The following is a 21,337-nucleotide window of genomic DNA, read 5'->3' as shown; positions in this document are numbered from 1 at the left end:
CATCCTAAATCATTTGCTCTTGCTTATAAAAGGACATAATCTCCTAAGGACGATACATAAAAAATTAAAATTATAAATCTATTCTCAATCTCCCTTAATTCATATTTCATCGTCGAAAGATAGAAAAAGAGGATAAAACTGAGTCTAATTATCCTTACATATCGATATCGTTGCTACCTTTAGATCTTATCGACAGTATATTTATAAATTAGATAAATATTTTTTAAATAACATCGAAAGATATACTATCTTCATATTAATCTATTATTTTTTTTTATTTTGATTATGACATTAAAAATTTTCACATAATAATAACGCAATTATAATTTTTCATACTAACAACATATTCTTATCACAACCATATTCTATTAGCTAGATATTAATTGAATCTCTTTAGGAATGTTTAAGTAAATTATTAAATATGTTATAAGTTTTTATTGGTTGACGAAGAAAATTTCAGCTTGCCATTTTCTTGAACTAAATTGTATTGAAAAGACTCGACAAATTATTTCACATCATCTTGTTATAAATCTTCCACACGTAGAATGATACCAAAGTAGCCATTCTTTCCGGCAATGTACTATCAACGCCCGGTCTTTATCTGTACTGCATGCAAAGTACTCTTCTCTCGTCTTCCCGAGAGTGCACAAAGTCTTCCCTTCCTCCTCCGCTTCTCCTCAAACGCTGATACTTCCCAAGACAGGAACTCGGAGATGGATCACGGCGGGATGAGCGAGACGGGCATGAACGCCTCCTCCATGGCCGAGACGCACTACACCCACATGACCTTCTTCTGGGGCAAGAACTCGGAGATCCTCTTCACGGGCTGGCCCGGCACCAGGGGCGGCATGTACGCCCTCGCTCTCGTCGTCGTCTTCGCCTTCTCCTTCTTCCTCGAGTGGCTCCACCACTGCCGCCTCGTCAGGCCGGGAGCCGGCCGCATCGCCACGGGTCTCGCCCAGACGGCGCTACACGCGCTGCGCGTCGGCCTCGCCTACCTCGTGATGCTCGCGGTCATGTCGTTCAACGGCGGCGTGCTGATCGTCGCCGTCGCCGGGCACGCCCTCGGGTTCTTGCTCTTCGGCAGCGCGGCGTGTCGGAAGACGCCGCTGCAGCCGGCTTGCGCCGGCAAGGGCGATCTTCCGCCTATGGCTTGCTGATCGTTTTATGCGTGGTGTGAGTTTGAAGTCTCGTGTGAAGTCTTGCATCCTAATAAGCCTTACTTGTATAAGCTGTGACAGAAGGCATTTGAATTCACCTGTCAGAAATCTCTTTGCAACCATCATGCATTTGTGATGAAGAAGAATGGTTGGTGGCTTGTGACCAATCAAGACTGCAACAACATTCTTGCGTGATTCTGAAATAACACACAGGCTATTATTTATATTTTGTTGAAATCTGTAAATATTGCGATTGCTTTAGAATTAAACATTTTGCTACTGTTTGTCTGAAAAAACACACAAGGATGCTAATCTCCCTTTGGTTCACAGTAGATTCCTAACACTGGATGGATTATGTTCCATGTCCTGTAGTCCAATCAAGAGAAGTAGTCAATGTCACTTTCGAGATGATTCTATCACTCACTTTTTAGCTTTAACTGCGCATCGAACAAGCCAGGTTTTGTCTGTGGATTGCTTTTTGGTTTGTTAGAAGCTATTCTTAGGCTTAAAGTGAACTCAATGATCGAACACTTGTTAAAAGATTACACACCATGCATGATCTCTAAATTTCTCCTTGTGGAGGACTACATTTCAAGAACCAACCAGTAAGCTTGTTTAACAAAAAGCTAGCAGACTAACTTTATCTGGACCAATTACGTAACTCTCTGTTTCAGGTTCCAGTGAATGCTTCTGCCTGTAGAATACTTCTCATCAACATTGAAGTATACTGTTCCTACCATATCCATCAAAACCAGAATCAAAGAGCTGACTTCAAGCCTCTCTAACGTTACAGACGGTCTGAATCATGCCGATGGGTTGGTCAACTCCTTCAAGCACATCAACATGAATATAAAGAAAGATAGCTGATGCCAAAGACTATCCAAACAAATGAAGTCAACTTGATACAAATGTGTACTACCAGTTATATCTACATGGGAAGTACGACCAAGTATCTACTCACAGGTCTAAACCTGCTTTCATGTATGATATAGAATCACCATCACAGTCGCAGCATCTCACATGGAGAGGGCACAACATCGTGCTGATAGTTGCAGCTTCTCATCCCATAAAGCCTAGATTGCCATGGTCAGTAGTTACCACAACACAACCATAATAATTTTATTCAACCTCTCGACAAAGAACAATGTTGAAGAACATATCAATTGAATTCAGAGTTTTGCTCAGAGATTCACCTTCATAAGCAATATAGTAGCACAAAGATTGACTATATAAATATTGATATATACAACAATAACAAGTTGTAATATTCCAACAATTTGAGGCCAATAATATGAATTTTTTTCAGTCATTGAGCTTTGTGTAGATCAATATCTGTAGATTTGATGATTCAAGTACATTGAAGGAGTAGTTTATGACTTATCTTGAAAAATAAAGAGAAAAGCAGTGATTTGCCACAGATTCTCATCGCATGTGATGCCTGAAAGAGAAAGGCAAATGCAATCCAGTTCAAATTGTCATCGGGGGGGGGGGGGGGGTGGGTTGGGGGCATGGAAATAGCGTGATCGTGAAGGAGCAACTAACCTTAATGTTTCCTTTGTTCCTCGTCGGACTTTACAGCGAATTGTTGGGAGACCGAGGCGCTGATGAGCCTCGAAACGGTGACATCCAGAAAAACCTACAAACAGATTATCTCTTTTAGATATGCTGGAGTTATAGGAAGATCAGTATGTCTCTTGGTAGTATGAGTACCATAGTAAACTCCATCCACCTCCAGCACATCAATCTGCAAGTTTTCATGAATTCGATAAGCGAGCATTTAAGCATATGTGATAGTTGAATTATTTGTCTACAAAAACTGAAAGAAAATTGAACAAGAGGATTCATTTTGTGTAAAGCACCATCTGACATTGGATCAATATCTGTGCATTGAACATTCAGAAACTAGATGATTCATCTTACCATTCCAAGGAGAATTGTCACACTATATAGCTCCAAAATCCAAAGGAGGTTGATCCAATTTGCAAGTTCATTTATTCTTTGGAATCTTAAACCAAACATCACAAGGAACTTCATAATCATTTTAACAACCATAATGTTACAATCTTTTTAGAAGTATATATAAATTGGATATAAAGGGCCACGAGAAGGAAATTTCTTTTACAAATCTAAGCCTACTGAATATGATTGTGCAAGCAACAAACCTATGCTGAGTTGTGTTAGCGTTTATAGCTGACAAACTTTGGAGTTGAACATATTGTTGTGTCAACATCATAGCACATTCTTGAAAAATATAGGACTATTCGTGATAACGACCACGTTTGCCCCTTAAGAAATTTTCAGGATGCCACATATATGGAATCTACATATTGAATTATAGTAGACCACCTTTGCCTTACGTATGGAATCTTCAAAGTAATGCTAGCTATTTGCCATTTGTCAGTATATGCATCTCACCCAAAAAGAGGCTCTTGTCCTTAATGGATCATTTCATCTACTAAATTCTTTTTTTAGATTAAATATTTTTTTATTTTTTCTTCCCATCCTTTCTGAAGATTTTTGAAAGAATGAGCCAAACTCAAAAAACTTTTAATCAAATATAGGTCTGTCTCAGATTATTTATATTGAAATGCATACACGGATTTGTAAATTTATCTATATATACTTATGTATACGGAAATATATGCATATGTCCAGATATGTAATAGATATATATGAGACACCACTTGAACTGGGGTTACATAGCTATTTTCCTTATCACCCATGCTAGCGCTAATTTCATTCATCACTCGGCTGAATTCTTTGGCATATAATCACAAGGGATTACAAATTCCTAACGACATTGTCACAAGCATATTGTAATCATGAATCAGAAACTATTTTAAAAAAGCTGTATTGTAGATAAAAGTTATAAGATCTACAAAAGGTTGTGCTAGCACAATGATACGAAAATTTTGACATTTGCATTTCGTTTATGAAGTACAACATCATAAGGTATTGGTTCGCACCCAAAATTTTGGAGCACTATTAACTACTTTTTACAGCCATTCTTTTATATCTAGAATTTTCCCCACTAGATCCATATGCTAACAATCAATCATAGGCTGATTCCTGATTCCATATTATTTTAGAGCCATTTTTGTTGGTTTGGGACCATTGAACCTCTTTTGTCCATAAATTGGGTAAACCTTGATGGTGTCTTATGTTCAGTCCAGGAAGTTACTGGAACCCACTATAGAGAAAATGATGCTACAAGAGCATAGGTCTAGATTGTATAAAAACTTCTTATGATAAACACTTTCTATTTTGAAACTTGGGACCTTAACAAACAAGAAGAATCCTCTATGCTTCAAGGGACATCACTAGCATAGAAATTCAGACCTCATGTATGGCGTCATACAAATCTTGGAGAAAAGTAATTGAGCTGTCCATCCACTTCATTTTTAATCTCTCTTTTAGTTTTCCACTCTTAGGAGACTTAACTTCAGTGAAATCGTACTCAAAGTCCTGTTTGATTAGATTAAATATACTCAAATGTAAATCCCCCAAAAAACTAGATTATTTAGTAATAAGTTATAAGCAACACTATATCCTCTCCTAAACCGAAATCAAATTCACCGTTTTCTTGCTTGAGAAAACATAAAATCCTGGACCAGATGCATTCACACTTGCACCCTTCCAACCAGCTTCGTCTATTTTTAATAACAGTTTCATATTTCTGTTTAACTTTTTCTTTGTAGAGGATACTAATTTGCAAAAGATCAAATGCACTTCTATTAAATTTATACCCCAAGGAGGAGAAAGCTACCACAAATAATTTTTAGTCTGATTGCTTGGTACGTCCAATCATATCAATCTCCTAAATCCTTGCAAACAAAATCAAGGCCATTCTACATGAGGTCATTAACGGCAGTCAAAACAGTTTTTATCATAAAAGTCTCATCCTGAAGTATTACATGAGTGTAAATAATTTCCTAAATAGCGACATAAGAATGATAAACACGGAGCCATGCTTAAGCTTGATTTTGGAAAGAGATTTCATGTTATTGAGTGGGAAAACCTTGTTGGACATCCTAAAACATCCAGATTTTGGACTTAAATGGATGATCTGGGTCAAACACATGATCTGTGATGCTATAAAATCATATCCTGACTATTAATTTCATAGTAGGCACATCAAGGGTATGATCGAATGGATCTTTAAGCATGAAGTAGCAACCATTGCATCAAAGGATTGATTCAAAAATAATGAAGCATCCAAATTTTCCAGTATGCTAATGGCATAGTATTTACTATTCAGGATAAACAGATAAGGCATAAATGGTTAGGCTCAAGGTACTCCTAACTGGACTAAGATAAACTAAGCCAAAAGGACTTTTTTCTACAGTGATTCCAACTTCACCAAAGGTGAAATGATTGAATAGATCATCGGTAGCACCACACAAAGCCTACCCAAAGCCTATCATTCAAGCATCTCGGCCTTCTACTTCATATCATCAGATGACGACAAACAAAATGTGTTAGGATTAGTAAGTATTTTAGAAGTACTAATTAGATGCGAACTTCTTAGAGGATTAGGATTCGGACTAGGAATTCAAGTAGGAGAAAGAGTCATTAATGAATTAAGGTTTATTGATATAAATATGCTATGTATCTAAAGACCGAGAGGAAGAAACATAGAGAAAACAATTTGAATGTCTCGGGATTTTCTCTAGTGGATATAGGAGATTGAGATAAACGTGATGATGTACAAGAGATCCAAGGATTGGATTTGGGTTAACTCAAGACACATATTTTTTATATTTATTTTTCTCATATAGTAAAGAATTTGATTTTGTTGGGACTTACTGTTTTATTATCGTTGTAGTAGTAGTAAAGAATTTGATTTTCTCCGTGTATGTAAGTCTAGAGTGTCGAGCCATATAAATATTTTGATAGCTTTACGATTATTTATTTATTTATTGGTATCTGAGATTTCTATTTTGGTTCCGAAGTCTTCTCTCCCCCAACAAAATGGCTATACCTACAAGTTGAATTCAGTCTAGACCTTTGGAAAGTAAAGCAACTTAGAGGTTCCTTATATGCTTTACCAATTTGCATCAAGTAGCAAAAGAACAACAATTGATAATCCTAAAACAGTGCTTTTGAAGAAATATATATCTATAAGAACCGAAGGAAGTTTCCTTACAGGTTCCTGGAGCCCAATTTGTCTAATGCTCTCCATGAGCTCCTTCACCTTTTCGGGGTCGTTCGCCCGTGTCCGCATCAGCGGCCGCCGAATCTTGTTAAGAGGTAGCTCCAGAATCGCCGGTCCTCCAGATTTAGGCTTCGAGAATGGAACCCCTGAAATGAAATCCATACAGGAGCACGCTTAAAAGAAAAATAACGGTTCACAAAAAGCGAAACAATAGACGACGCTCTCGATCAAAGGAGCTGCAAGGGCAGAGAGGGAACCATTGGAGGAAGCTCTAATCGGACGCGAGGAGTAGCTGCAGAGGGCCGTATGGGTAAGCGACACTAGGTTCGCCATTTTTGGTTCTCTCCTCCTCACATCACACGAAAGAAGGAATTAGACGGGCTCGAGGAACTCGAAGCCCCCAAAAGAGCGATACTTTCACTAAATTTAGGCCCAAAAAATCTACCCACAAGCTTATTCGATGGATAGTACGGGTCATTGTGAGCCCCGATGTACACCATCTATATTCTTCAAGGTAAATGGACGAGTACTCTTTGGTCAGTGACACGTTTACTTTTAACCGGTTCATATTGATCGTCGTCCTTTTGGGGACGAAACCCTTTTACCCACTTGTTCGAGACGACGATCTACCCGCGATTTTATTGGATGAGGTACGTGGGTCATAGCGTTGCCCATCGAAGTTGTAGACGGGGTGGCGAAAAATAATTCCGCGGGCGTAAATGGACGGTTCTGTTGGACTCCGGTTGGGTAGTCTTGGCGGCATCAACGGTTCACACCGGTTCATCTTTTATGGTTCGGCCGCGAATGCGTGCGGCGATTGACTACTCCTTGAAGGAGATATCTTCCACATCGAATCGACATCTAGATCGATTTAGGTGATGCCACCTCTGCTGTCGCGTTTGAAGAGATTAAGGCAAGCCGCAACATCCGACGGTGGGCTGCGGCCGCGCACGCGGGACGTGGTCGCAATCTACTCCGCTTTTCCCTATTCCGCTGGCGACCCGCATCCTGTGTCGCGCTCCGCCGACCCTGAAATGGCACTGCCCCGCCGAGCACGTCGCCTCCTTTCCCCCGCAACAGTAAGCCGCACACGGGTCCACCCTGCAAAACATGTGGGCCGCAGCTGCTTCGCCCCCGTTACCTCCTTTATAAACCTCACAAGTCGGCGACACCCGCACCGGCTTCCGCAGACAACAGCTCGTTGTCTTCCAGCTTCCGCCAATTCCACCATCTCAACAAGACAACCTGTCGTTGTCTTCTGCTTGCTATCTGCGGGCCCATGAATGCTTGGTCCGACCTCCCGATGGAGCTTCTCGGCTCCATCCTCGAACGCCTCCCCGTTGCAGACCGAATCCGCTTCGCCGCCGTCTGCTCCTCTTGGCGCTCCGCCTCCGGCGCCCCCCTCGGCTGCCCGCCCCCGCCACAGTCCCCCTGGCTCATGCTCCCCTTCAACCCCACCTGCACTCCCACCGGCTCCGCCGCCGCCTTCTTCAGCATCGCTGACCGCAAGGCCTACAGGCTCCCCCTCCCCGACCCGCCCGTTTCCGACCGCCTCGTCGTCGGCTCCTCCCACGGTTGGCTCGTCACCGCCGACGCAGACTCCGAGCTCCAGCTCCTGAACCCATTGATGGGAGAGCAAGTCCGGCTCCCTTCCATCACCACCTTCCCCTTCGTCGACGCCGTCCGTGACGAGCGCGGCCGTGTCACCCGCTACTCACTCTGCTTCGGGGACGACATCCCGCCCGAGCCGTTCGAGCCGGACAGGCTGAGGTACTTCTTCTACGAGAAAGCCGTCCTCTCCTCACCTCCGTCTCGCTCCTCTTGCTCCTCTTCTTGGGGAGGCTACACCGTGATGCTAATTCACAACCCCCTGTTCGGGCTGGCCTTTGCGAGGGCCGGCGACGAGTCGTGGACGCTCATCGACACCCCGTCGCTATACTGGGTAGACGCCATCTGTTCTTCCAGCGGGCAGTTCCTGACGCTGGAGTCCATGGGCAGGGTCGAGACTTGGGAGCTGGACGGCGGACCCCTCCCCGCTTCCACCCTGGTCGCCCCCAGGTTGGGCATCTACGACTGCTCCAAGTACCTGGTGGAGCTGCCGCGGGGGCAGCTGTTGCAGGTCTACCGATGGAAGGACCCGGTGCAGTCCAATTGCAAGTGGGAGCCTCGCCCGCTCTACGTGGAGTGCGTCACTACCAGGGTGAAGGTGTTCAGGTTGAAGGTAGACGATGTCAAGGGATGCGTCTGGGTTGAGAACGAGGGCGAGAATTTGCAGGAATTCGCGTTGTTCTTGGGGAAGAACAGCTCGATGTGCGTCAAGGTGAGGGAGTGCCCTGAGCTGAGAGGGAACTGCATCTATCTCACGGATGATGGCTCGTGGTCGTATGAGAAGTGCCATGAAGTGCTTCCAGATGTGGGGGTGTTCGACCTGAAGGAGAAGAGCCTCAAGCCCTGTGGTGGCTATAATTTCCAGTGGATATGGCCTCCTCCCGCTTGGATAATTCCCACTGTGACCTAAAAAGAACATGATTAAGTAGTACCTTTATATTTCTTTCTTATGCAATTGGAAGTGTGACTGCAAGTTCAAGTGCAATTGGAAGGATTCCAAAATCATGTTCTGGTTGTTGATCTTCATCGCCGAGAACATGTCGACAGTCCCTGTATCTTCTGCACCGGGCTGGTCGACCGACGTTGTGTCGCCGGTGAGGCAATGTAGATCATGAGTCAAATACTCCATACCGTTCCTTACACATCAAGCTTTAGCTGAATACAATGTGGGATCATTGTAACCAATCATAGTAGCAATAAGATACAGGTGTTTTGACCTCTATTTGCAATGAATATAATGGATGGTATTTTATAATTGTAATTGATAGATAATAATGAAATCAGTAAATTATGTTATTATTTTTATTAGGTGCTTTTACATATACCTCTCTTAAAACAACATATTTTTCTTATAGAATGTAGCATATATGTTTATCTAAATATTAAGATCCTTATAGCTACCAATAATTTATTTTAGTTTAAAATCTATATATGAATATAAAATATCTAAAATACTTGTATTTCTTCTTACCATGACATCACAACAATTTTTAGTATAGTAAATTTAATTAGAACCATGGTATGCAATACCGAATGGTACCGCCCGATACGGACGGTACGTATCGGTCCGATGACATACCGCGGACCGCTCGGTACCGGATGGAATGTGCTATAGTGTTACACTGTAGCAGTGCTACAGTAATATATATATATATATATATATATATATAACTATTCGATACGTCCTGGTATACCGTATCGAGCCAACCTCGAAACATCGATACAATACGGTATTATATATCTTGATTAGTACTTCAACTAACAATTAACAAAGAATATATGGTTTTTAGGAATATATTCTGAACTAGAATTTAGAGAGATGAATACAAAATTAATGAATTTTAAGAAAATTTTGTCTTTTTTTTTTTGACAATTTCATGAATAAAAGTATATTATCATTATTTCTATGCCACCCATTATTGAGAATGCAATTATAATGTAAACATGAACTAGAACTCCTAATCAGTAATTAAGAGGTTTGGATTCACATTTTTGCTCAAGCTTGATCCTCATAGGCATTTTAGATGTCTTGGCTAAAGCTTCATCCTCTATGTTAAACTTAAAATTTTATGTTGCTCTCAAGTTCCTTTAATTTTATGGATTTTTTTCTTCTAATTATCAGTTGTTATCTAAATAACATATTCCTTGACACTATTTATGGTCACAAGATGTTTAGGTTTCAAGTTTCATGAGCTTCAATAGTTTTAATCTAAATCAAGTAATAAAGAGATTAATAAACATAACATAATATAAATATTTGATAAAAACATAGTTATCAGAATCAAATCGGAGATAAAAATTTAAAAATAGAATAAATTTACGTATTATGTTAAATAAACACTAAAAAAACATACAAATAATATAAATTTAAAAAATTTAAAAATATAATCGTTTAATTGATTTTATTATAAAATTGTTAAATAAAATAGCATAATATAAAACCAACAAAAACGTCAACAAAAACTATAATTACTAACTTAAATAACAAACATGGTCAATTCTTAGATGAAAATACGAGATTACCACAAGCCATTATTTGACCGTTCATACGTTACCCGTTTCTCTACCTACTCTCTTAGTGGAAACTTTCTGTGGGACTTACCTACGGTGCCATTGCTAATAGCAATGGCAAAGTGGGTAACGACGGTGGGAAGTCACAAAAGGGGATAATATGTTTTCAGGTACCTAAGTTGCTTACATCATCAGCCGTCGATCAAAACCGCTGTGTTTATCATCTTCCTCTTTTGGATGGGCACTCCCGACTCGGGAAGCTTCGTCCCACTTTCTCGCCTTCGCCGTTCCCCCTCTTCGTTCCACCGCTGCTAGAAGCCCTACACATTTCCGATTCCGACGCATATATCGTCGCCATGAATTCGAAGCCACAAATTGGCCGTGTTCACATGAAGAATTCCGCTCTTTCGCCCAGAGGTAAGGCGATGATCCCTCATGGATCACGCACCATGGTGTGTTTCATCTGCTATCTGATCATGTTCCTGCTTGATTCTTTCATTAGGTTGTCCTTCATGAACGATCATCCGAGTTAGCGATCGTGCGCATAGTGGGATAGTGTTAAGTTAGGAGGTTTTGAATTCCTGAAGCCGTTGGATTTTTCTGCGTAGGGGAGGGGATATGTCGAGTGGAGAAGTCAGGAAGGTCTCCCGTCAGGATATACAACTGGTAAGGAAGCTATTCTTGATTTTGTTCATCTTCTAATATGGGGTTCTCGGTTTCCTGTTATCTTAGTTTGTAGCTGTTAATGCTTATTCGAGCATTATTTGGTTATACGGTATTTAAATTGCTCCATCTGAATAATAATCCTAATTTTATAACCTGGTGCTATGTGAACTGCGGTTTCATTTAAACAGCAGATTATTGATTGTGTGCTGAAGTACTGCTTTTCATCGCATTCTTCTTATCGTCTGAATTATAAATGTGTTAGGTCAGATGACTTGATGTAGGACAAACATAAAATGTGCGTGTTTCACCTTTTGTTTGTTATTGTACTAAATTTCTACGCAATGTTTCTGTTTAAATTATTTTATCATTTGTGGATTGAAGGAGCTCTCAAATACTTAGGATTAGTGAATCCATCAACAGTAATTAACATTTGGAGCAGAACTTTGTATCCGCTGTCTCTGGACTAGTACAGTAGACTAGGGCGAAACACTTCTTTGGTATTAGCAGCCAAGCACTCGAGTCCTTTAAGACCATGTAAACTTGATAAAGCTTAAGATATATGATTGCAGTCAATTTGTCTTGATGGTTCAGCATTGTTATATCTTTTTAAAGCCATACAACTTTGGAGCTTCGAGGGATTGTTTGGTGCGAACAAGTGGTCTATGTAAAAAAGATCCTTTTGAGTTGCTTGTTGTATTTTTATTGAATGTGTTGTTGGACATGGTACTCATAAGATAATGGTAGGAAATATGTGGGATACTTCTCAAACTATCCTGATATTGTTAAAAATGATACTCTTAAGATATTTGGAGATGCTTTAGGATACTTCTTCAGAGAACTATGTTTCTAAAATGTTGATCTTTTGACTCTAGGCCAGAGTGTGAAAGAGAAAGCGTTGTCAGTTTGCTTTTGTTGGCGTGTGTTCGGAGTTTGTATTGGTAGAACAACACATATCACATACCCTTGTTCAATGTTACACATGCTTTGGAATGCTAAATACCAAGTTGTTCTCTATTTTTTTTTCCCATTAAAAAATCTGTATTAATGTTGAACTAAAGCACACAAGATCTAAGAGATCATCAGTGTCTCATATGCTTGGTTATGCTACGTGTTTCATGTGGAATTTGCCATTATCTATTCATGCTTGACTCACTATGTTGGAATTTGACTGCCTCGAGCAATATTTGCTAGTATCTGGGGCCAGGAACATGTCTTGCTAATATACTGTGGTTGATGTAAAAAGGTTATTTTAACCAAGCCTTGGCTGTGCTCCATCTCTCCGAGCATCACTGACATCACTACTTCTAATTAATGCCTCTCATCATATCGGTGCACTAGCATATCTTCTCCAGAAACATTCAAAACCACCATTAACCTGAGATTCTGAATAGAATTTTATGCTTCTCTATTAATCATCATCAGCAAATGTGATTTTGCTGGACTGCTATGATGCCATATGTGACTCTTATCCATCTTTTCTAGTGTTAGTTCATATACTTGATGCCCAAATGCATGAGTGTCATAATCTTTTAACTTTGTTTTGTTGGTTTTTTAAGTTCGTGTTGCATTTCTTCTTTTCTGTTTTTAAGATGATAAGGGCATTTAGCTCCTTATAGAAATATCTGCTTTAATTACAATAGGAATGCCAACATACCCTTTTAAGGGTTATTATGCTAGATAATCTATTGCCTGTTTATTTTTTACTGAAACAGGGACATAATATTCTTTCCAATGTTTTTATAAATTTTCAGGTTCAGAATCTTATTGAAAGGTGCCTGCAGCTGTATATGAACCAGAAAGAAGTAGTTGACACTTTGTCTTTCCAGGCAAAGATAGAGCCTAGTTTCACTGAACTTGGTAATTTCACAGCATATCATCTCTATCTATTGAGATTCACCACGTTGATAATTTCTTATTAAATCATCTTTATCTAATCCAAATTCTTTAATGTGGATTCAAAACAATATATTGAATATACAAGTATGCCATAGAAGTCAGTTGACTGACTCACAAGCAATCCAATATATATTGACATTTTATGTCCATGCAGACTTATCATACATATGCTCATAAGACATTAATTTACATTCTACATGCTCTCATGATTTTATATTAAGATCGGTGTTTCTAATATTTAAATCTTGTAAAGTTGCATGATTGTGTATTAGATTGCCCTTTTGGCTCTTGTTGGATGCATTAAGCTCTATGCTTCTCTCCTTTTTATTGCTCATGTTAACTACATCAACAAGAAAATCATGAAATGAGTTGAATATATATCTCTAGACATTTCAGGTGCATTAGATCACACTCAATGTTGCTTATTTTTCATTAAAGTTCTACTTTATTCAGGGTTAGAAAAAACCAGTCATACTGACCAGTATTTACTGGTTGACTGCCTACTCTGCTTTCTCCTCAGTCTCCTCCGCTTCTCTTTTTATCCTTCGCCTTCTCTTCCTCCTGCTCTTCCCCCCTTCTTTCCCTCTTTCTTTTTGGTCCTTGCTGACTGGTTCACTGATATAATCCTGTGTCTATGTGTTGGTATCTATAAGAAGCATACCGAGGACCGGTATGGGACTCAAATTGAAACTTGAAACTGTGACTATTTCTCTTGATTGGAATATATCTAGAGTAGAATGTTGAAAAAATTGTACCAACTCAATGATATATACCAAAAATGGTGGCATGTGAATATATGTTTCTTGGAAAACTATAATTTTGCATGCATAGCAAGTTGCCAATATGGTTGAATCAAGGTTTTAAATACTGACTTCAACAACTTATTGGACCAGTATGGTACTAAGATAATGAGCAGCATACCAGGAGGGTTATAGTTATACCACCTCATATCACTGGATGACATGATAAAGAAATTGTATAGCAAGATTTTTGAGTTATATGCTCCATTTTATATCGTGGGTCAATATTTTATAGTTTATGCCATGGGTCAATAAGTTGACTGATTCTTGTTAGGACCAATCTACAATCTTTGAACAAGAAGTAGAAATTTGGATGCTTAACAGAAAACCATGACCATTGTTAGGGGGTTGGATGTGGCTGCAGAAAAACTAATCAGATTAACTGCAACAGTTAGTTGTAATATTATATTTTCTGATTTTTCATTGTATTGCAAGTCTTTTCTTTCAATGCAAGGAAACTTTTAAGTCGTATGATATAATTCTGCATGCTGATCGCATTTCATCATACAGATTTTTAACCGCGAACTAATGGAATAAATTCTCATGACTTTGAAACTGCTTATTTTGATGAGTCTTTTTTTTTTTTTTTGACATTGTTAGTTGATAGCGCATTTGATGCATTTGCATGCTGGTATATGCTAGTATCTCTTAATCTTATATGACTAGATTAATATGCCTAATCAGAATTAACTAATTTATGAAGTGACCACTATGTTATACGTGTTCTGTAGATATTCCTCAAAATTTGCATACCAAACTGCTGGTAAGAAGAATTTTGAAATTACACCCAGGAAGCCTATGGATCTGTAGTCAAAAATCTTATTTACATTTTATTCAAATTTTAATAGTTATTCCTTCTAATGATTGTCATCTTTGGTTGTTTTACAGTTTGGCAAAAACTTGAGGAGGAGAACCGGGAATTTTTCAAAGCATATCATATTAGACTGATCCTTAAAAACCAAATACTGCTTTTTAATAAGCTCCTTGAGAAACAGGTTGAGCTTATGCAGAAAGCATGTCCATCTGGAGTTGCTATCTTACCAATTCCAAATGCCTCCCATTCTCCTTGTATGTGCATTTTAAAATTTTGCTGCCATTACCTTCATTTTATTAGTGTCCTTCAATTCTATTAATTATTGTCTGGATTTTGCTTATATTTCATAGGTATCATCGCTATATGCAATTAGATTATATAACTTTTTAAATACATGTTGAAAGCCAATATGTAACTTTAATAACATACTTTGTAACCTCGAGGCCTAGAAAACAATTTGATACTAGGTAAAATGGTACTGTTTATAATAATATTTAGGAAAAAGAATTATTTTATGCAGTGTTTTTAAAAACATTATGCGCTAGGTTCCCAAAACGCTCGAGACACTAGGCGCCTGCCCAAGTGAAGCGAGACGCTCCCAAATATTAAAAATTATATATATATATATATATATATATATATATATATATATATATACTGTTATGTTCTAAGCAATGTTTTAAAAGGGTGTGAAATTTGAGGTGGGTGATAACTGCCAAGTAGTGTTTTTTAACCATCGTTATATTCTAAGCATCGTTTTCATATTAATGTGATGTTCCTACCTAGATGAACTATCTCTTAAAAGTGCACCACCTCAAGTTGGTGTAGCAACTTAATCGATGAAAGACTATTCCTTATAAAATGAGAAAGAGAGGATTGAGGAGATGGAGAAGTAATCGACAAGGCTGTGGAGGAAGGTGGGCGATGAAGGTTTAGCGGCAAACTAAGTTGCAGATGGCGGCAGACGAGTGATAGGGTTTCTTTTGTTGCGTCTGGCATGTGTTTTAGTTGAACCTAGGCTCGAAGTTGACCCGAGTTGGCTCGGGCGCATGCCCAGGTGAAGCTTTATTGAAATGTCTTGTCCTGAGGTGTTGAAAGGCACTCAGGTCTCTCTTCATCCGAGCATCTTTTGAAAACACTGATTTTATGAACATATATCGATATGAATAGCAAAATATCCATTACCAGATTGGAATTTGATGTAGATTTCCATCTGTTGTTAGTTATATTTGTATCTTCCGAAACAGAATAGATATTGCAGTAGACATTTATTTTACTAACAAAATATGTTTGTGGTCATTACTCTATGAATAATCTTTTATTGCACCAACTCACTCATTAATAGCATATCCCAGATAGTGCTGACCAACCAGATTTATTGGTTGGTTACCCTCTCCATCTTGAATGGGTACTATGGTCCAGTAATATGGAGGTTTATGACCCACTATATGACCCATCAAATTGTCTAGGTGGGAGATTACCCTCGTAATTTTTCCCAAAACAAATATAAGATATGACCCTTCCATCAGCATGTTCTCCATTCTGAGGAAAAGGACCTCCCAAGGAAGAACAAAAGAGAATGAGGGACTATCTAATCTAGTCTGATTTATTAGGTATATCAAGTAGGATAATCAACCTTGAGTATAGTCTCTGGGACTTACAGTCTCATATATTTATAAGACTTTTAAGAAGCCTTGTGGAGGAATTCTGTTTTTTTGTTGAGAAATCTTGTTACTTCATAAAATTATATCTAAAAATACCTCTGGAAGTTTCAAAACAACTCCTAGTAGCCTAATGTCTTATTTAATGCTATTTATTAGTATCACCGTAAGTAGAACAATGAAACTCTAAAACAACATTTAGAAAAACAAGATAAAATGAAAAGAAAATATGGACCAAAATCATTAGAAAATAGAAAATCCAACTGAAAGATCCTTGTCTAGTGTTAGTCAAGGTGGGGCCTTTATGACAAGGGCTGGGGATTAGTTCTGTAATTCTCATAATCTGTCTTTTCTTCTGTGCACGCTGAGGTAGTGTGCATATTCACGATCATGGCTTTAAAATTGATGAAATCATCTTTGGTGCATAAATTATCAAATCCAAGTCTACAAAGTGGTTCATATAGGGATGAAAATCGACAAATCAATGTCTTTTTTGTGTAGTCAGTCTAATGAAAATATTTCAACTGTTGAAGATATTTTAGTGAGATGCCGATACAGTTGAACAAAATGCTGTTTTAAAGGCTATTCTTCACTAAGCTAAAATTTTCATCATACTTGAGAATTCTTCAGATTGATCTAGGGGTTGTTGGGGGCTTCAGGATATAATTAAGAGCAAGGAGAAGGTAGATGAATGGGCATTGATGCTTGTTTGAATGATGCAGAAAGGGCAGTTTGCTGATTGAGCAAATCGATTGAAGATTATTGCATGGTAGCGATGATGCATCAGGCTATCTCGAGCTTCTCAAGCTGCTCGTTGATTTTTCCAATTAATTGAGTCTGCTTTATGATGTTCCATGTATCTCTTCTAGGTATGTATTCTTCATCAATTTGGGCTACTGTAGAAGATGTTGGCGTCATGAATTGTCATTGGTCATTGGAATTGCCTCACTATGAGATGCAGGTTAGCGGACAGGTGCTACAATAAAGACTGATGGAGGAATGGAGTAGAGGTGTTATCATAGCAAAGAGGTGCCTTGAAAAATTGTGTTGCCATTGTCATAGAAAACAGTGATTTCAATAGGCGCTCGGGCGTGGCGAGGCAAGGCCCGAGCGCCTCGCTTCAAAGAGGCGCCGCGCCGTCGGAGCGCTCGCCCGAGCCCGGGCGCCAAGCGCTTTGGGCGAGTGCCTGGGTTAAACTAGGTGACCGAACCAGATTTTTAGGCCTGGTTGGTCTCCGATGCTTTAGTTGGTTCAATCGAACCAACTAAATCACCGATATCAGGCTCCCTCTCGCAATTTCCTTGACTTCCCCAACATTACACACCATTGACATTTATGTTAGTATAATACCTTTCCTCCAAAACTTTTAAATCCAAAGATTTATACCTGAGGTTTTTTCTTTGTTTGTGATCTTCTTCCTTTCATGAATGTTGATCTGTCTACCAATCCATTTTGAAAAGTTTTCAGTAATCCATCATCCAAACTTTTACATTTTAAAGCAGTTGGCTCTTCAAACTTTTCAAATTACATCTTGAAAGTACTTGTCTGATGAATGAAACAAGATTATTTAGTAGAAGAATAAGATTGAAACTTCATCATGGTCTGAAGAATTACAGGGGAATTAATGATTTAGGGTGGGTTTGGAAGTGAAATTAGGTTTTGCAAAAAATAAGGACCAAAAAGGACTAGAAGATTATTTTTTAAACTGTGTGTGTGAACTAATATGCATGTACCAGATATTTTAGAATATGAACGATCCTACCTCACATACTTTGGACTTTGGAGTTTAAACAGCAACCATGTACACTGAGTGTATGATAATACTCATGTATCAAGTTTCCATAGTGAATCTTATCCAATATTCATATCCATAGCCATTGTTATTCCAGATAGCAAACGCTGATTCAAATATGAACATGTGACAATAACTATGCAACTCGATTTGATACAAACGTGATTTCTAAAGGATGACTAATGCTACATAGTGGCATGAGAAACAAGTGCAATGCGGCTGTGTATAAGGGGATCATATACAGAACAGAAGTTAGATTATAATCTGACTTGAAGAGATTTTTCTATCCTCTTTCAAAATTTACATAATTTGTTAAACCATTTGGTTTTGTTGATGAGTATTGAACCATCAGTGTTATGATATTATATTCCTATAGATATATCTTACTGCTATAACCTGTTCCAGTGCTTCAAACTCCATCATGCTATATGTCTCAACATGCGTCCACATCTTCACGGCCAGATGGCATGTTTTATAATGGAGATTTTTCAAGTGCTCTTGTAAATGGTAGGTCATCAGAACATCAGGGGAACTATCTTGAAAGTGATTCATCAATTGTTGCTGGAATTATGCATGCTTCGACAAGTGTGTTATCTGCACATAACTCCAACATGGGAAGGATTTCTGGACTGAGTGAGACAATAATAAAGTCAGAGCCTAACTATTTAAACAATTCTGAGTTTCCATTCGTTAGTGATAACATCATCTTGGAAGCACACCGACCAATTGGAGATGCTTCAGGTGGATCCTTTAGTAACTCAGAATTGACTGGACAACCGGCAAACAGCACTCTCCCGGATGTTGATACACCTTCACTTGGATTTAGTCAGATTCCCCGAAATTTCAGCTTTTCAGATTTATCAGATGACTTTACTCACTGTGCTGGTCTGTTTTAGTCACCTGACTTCTAAGTGCAATCTTTTTGCGCTTTTTTGTGCTTTGTTTTTCTAAAGGTATATATTAATGTTGTATTCTTTTGTTCAAAGATATACTAGAGAATTATGATAAATCTCCTTATCTTCCACCTGATTCAATGAACTTTCTGGACTCTCCAGCAACAGAATTTAAAGGTATTACTTCGCTGTTCTTTTATCTGTCTCTTTGCCATATTTATTGAATTTTTCCATGTTGAATTGAGATTTCTATATTTTTCTTACACTTGTTTAGAGGACACTAGGAAACTAGACACTATATCTGAAGGGGTTAGTTATGACGGCTTTCGAAGTGACTAACCGAACATATAATGTGTTTTCCTCCAAGGTAACTTTCTACAGCCTTTGGTTTTTTCATCTCCTTTTCTTCTCTCTTTTTTTCTCAAAGAGGAGAGACAAAAAAGAGGCACTTTTATCACATCAATACTGCATGAAACTTCAGATAACTGCCTATGGTTTCATATTCTCTATCGTGTAACCACTGCAAATTTGTGGCGGTTCCCTTGTTAAAAAACAAAATTTATTTATATTGAGTGTATGGGACAAGCATCTGACTTTTCTGTGATTGATTATATAGGATTGCACAATGCTGGAGTCTACAGTCACAAATTACTATATCGTGGCTATATCTTCCTGTTCACGCTTGATTACATCATTTTAAATGACACTACCAATGTTGTTAGTGGTACCCTCTTTTCTCTCATATGCAGTATTGTGTGTTCCTATCAGATATACTGTTTCTCACAACATGCAAGTACATCTTATGGCAACAGTGAATTATTTAGAGTCCATGTATAATTAGGTCCGTCCCACGAGGATATATATTTAATCTAATGCTATTTGCTGATGTGACTATGATCATGGGATTATGTCAGGAGCTATACTGTATTTTAGTTCTTACACATTTGTCAAATTCTGCTGTAGGTTGACTGGGCATCTGTATATATGGGATTGACAGGCTCCTTATTCTTCAAATTTCAGTGGATCCTTCTCAAGTAGTTTACTTCACGCGTTTTGCACAGTCGCTAATGTTTTCTGCCATTGGAACTTTCTGTAATGATATTTGTAGTTGAGCAACAAGTTAATTTGTTTCATACACATCATGCTATCGATGCATTGTTCTGGTCCATAAGGGAGGCACTCTGATGTTGTCTTTGCATTGCGAAAGACCTGGGTGTTAATTTCCGTGTGACAACATATCGTGTGTCCTGTTTGTTTTATTTAAAATGCTCTATAAATCTCTGTAACACTGCTGCCACAGGGTAAAATTGCCAGAAAGAACAAGGCTGGTAGTCTCAGACTGGAAGACACTGGTATCACTACTGCATAAATCTCTGTAACCAGCCCTATTCGAGTAATCATCGCTTCTGACTTAGATTATTGTTTCTCATTCTTACCTACATTTCTAGTAAAATTGAAATTTGGATGAATGGTTAAATTTTCATTGGTTGATGCAATTTCATCGAGATATATTGGTCCTTCAGCTTTTACATTTTTTTTTCTGTATAATTGCCAACATGATGTCTTGACAGAAAATTCTATCTGTACTCTGTGTCTGCTTCATCCAATGACTTGATTATGGGGAAGATGGAATCCGAACTAGATCAACTCGAGCCGGTATTTGCGGAAGTTGGAAATGGAACTAGATTGACTCGAGGTGGTTTTGGTTTCAGTTATTTAACTGTTGGTTCGATAGTTCTGGTTCCTAATTGGAATTGATTTTTTTATTAATATTTAATATTGAATTTTCAATTTCCATCAAAGTTTATTTAAAACCAAATAAATTTTTATTACCTTCCGTTTGTTCATTTGTTCTGATTTGATTCAATCATCAATAAATGGATCTCAATTGGTTTAGGAGTTATGCATGAATTGGTTTCATCCAATATATATCAAAAAAAAAAAAAAGAGACAGACCAAAAGAAATGATTTGATAAATATTAAGATTGGAGTTCCAGCGATCGCTTAGGTCCTTTGTCCTTATAAGTCAAGGTATGTCGTATCGAAGCGTACCACCTGTATCGGGCGGTACGTACCGGTCCGACAGGTTACCGGTACGCGGATCGTCCGCTATCGGACGGTACGCCCCAAAAACCCCCGTATCGGACGATACGAGGTAAAATAAGGCGATAACGGTTGAAATTTTGATCGTTATTGTCCGGCACCACTCGGTAACAGTCGAATTCGACCGTTACCACACAGTAGTAGCGCTACAGTGTTCCAACGGTCAATTTGATCGTTGGAGCTTTTTCTCCTTCTATTTAAACCATTCTTCTCTCCCATATTTCATTATACTCTTTTAAACTCTCTCTCAAACTTTCTTTTTCTCTCCTAAACTCTAT

The 21,337-nt window shown here is 38.5% G+C and overlaps 4 protein-coding genes across 7 annotated transcripts; 3 read left to right on the top strand and 1 right to left on the bottom strand.

The window, feature by feature from the left end:
* The first annotated feature begins 551 nt into the window (after positions 1 to 551).
* LOC135629051 (copper transporter 6-like) lies at positions 552 to 1,389 on the top strand. Its single transcript, XM_065136188.1, has one exon. The coding sequence runs from the start codon at positions 576 to 578 to the stop codon at positions 1,158 to 1,160; it is 585 nt and encodes a 194-aa protein (XP_064992260.1). The 5' UTR covers positions 552 to 575; the 3' UTR covers positions 1,161 to 1,389.
* Positions 1,390 to 2,367: 978 nt separating this feature from the next.
* LOC135629052 (sulfiredoxin, chloroplastic/mitochondrial-like) lies at positions 2,368 to 6,751 on the bottom strand. The gene is made up of 5 exons (XM_065136189.1): positions 6,573 to 6,751; positions 6,307 to 6,461; positions 2,871 to 2,904; positions 2,703 to 2,796; positions 2,368 to 2,598 (listed from the first exon to the last, which is right to left on the bottom strand). Exons 1-5 carry the CDS (start codon positions 6,646 to 6,648, stop codon positions 2,583 to 2,585), a joined length of 375 nt encoding a protein of 124 aa, XP_064992261.1. The 5' UTR covers positions 6,649 to 6,751; the 3' UTR covers positions 2,368 to 2,582.
* A 155-nt stretch (positions 6,752 to 6,906) lies between these two features.
* On the top strand, positions 6,907 to 9,145 carry LOC135629050 (F-box protein SKIP23-like). Its single transcript, XM_065136184.1, has one exon. The coding sequence runs from the start codon at positions 7,595 to 7,597 to the stop codon at positions 8,831 to 8,833; it is 1,239 nt and encodes a 412-aa protein (XP_064992256.1). The 5' UTR covers positions 6,907 to 7,594; the 3' UTR covers positions 8,834 to 9,145.
* A 1,508-nt stretch (positions 9,146 to 10,653) lies between these two features.
* Positions 10,654 to 20,425, top strand: LOC103978733 (uncharacterized). Of its 4 annotated transcripts, none has more exons than XM_065136187.1 (9): positions 10,654 to 10,851; positions 11,043 to 11,100; positions 12,852 to 12,957; positions 14,685 to 14,864; positions 18,469 to 18,948; positions 19,050 to 19,133; positions 19,231 to 19,323; positions 19,573 to 19,680; positions 19,920 to 20,425. In XM_065136187.1, exons 2-7 carry the CDS (start codon positions 11,053 to 11,055, stop codon positions 19,293 to 19,295), a joined length of 963 nt encoding a protein of 320 aa, XP_064992259.1. In that variant the 5' UTR covers positions 10,654 to 10,851; positions 11,043 to 11,052; the 3' UTR covers positions 19,296 to 19,323; positions 19,573 to 19,680; positions 19,920 to 20,425. The 4 variants fall into 4 exon arrangements, with proteins under 4 accessions (XP_064992259.1, XP_064992258.1, XP_064992257.1 ...); XM_065136185.1 differs by having other exon boundaries at positions 10,656 to 10,851; positions 10,937 to 11,100; XM_065136186.1 differs by lacking the exon at positions 19,573 to 19,680 and having other exon boundaries at positions 10,655 to 10,851; positions 10,937 to 11,100.
* Positions 20,426 to 21,337: the final 912 nt, after the last annotated feature.

Source organism: Musa acuminata, chromosome BXJ3-1, assembly GCF_036884655.1.
Source record: "Musa acuminata AAA Group cultivar baxijiao chromosome BXJ3-1, Cavendish_Baxijiao_AAA, whole genome shotgun sequence".
Lineage (NCBI taxonomy): Eukaryota > Viridiplantae > Streptophyta > Magnoliopsida > Zingiberales > Musaceae > Musa > Musa acuminata.
This window is presented reverse-complemented; position numbering and strand designations above follow the sequence as displayed.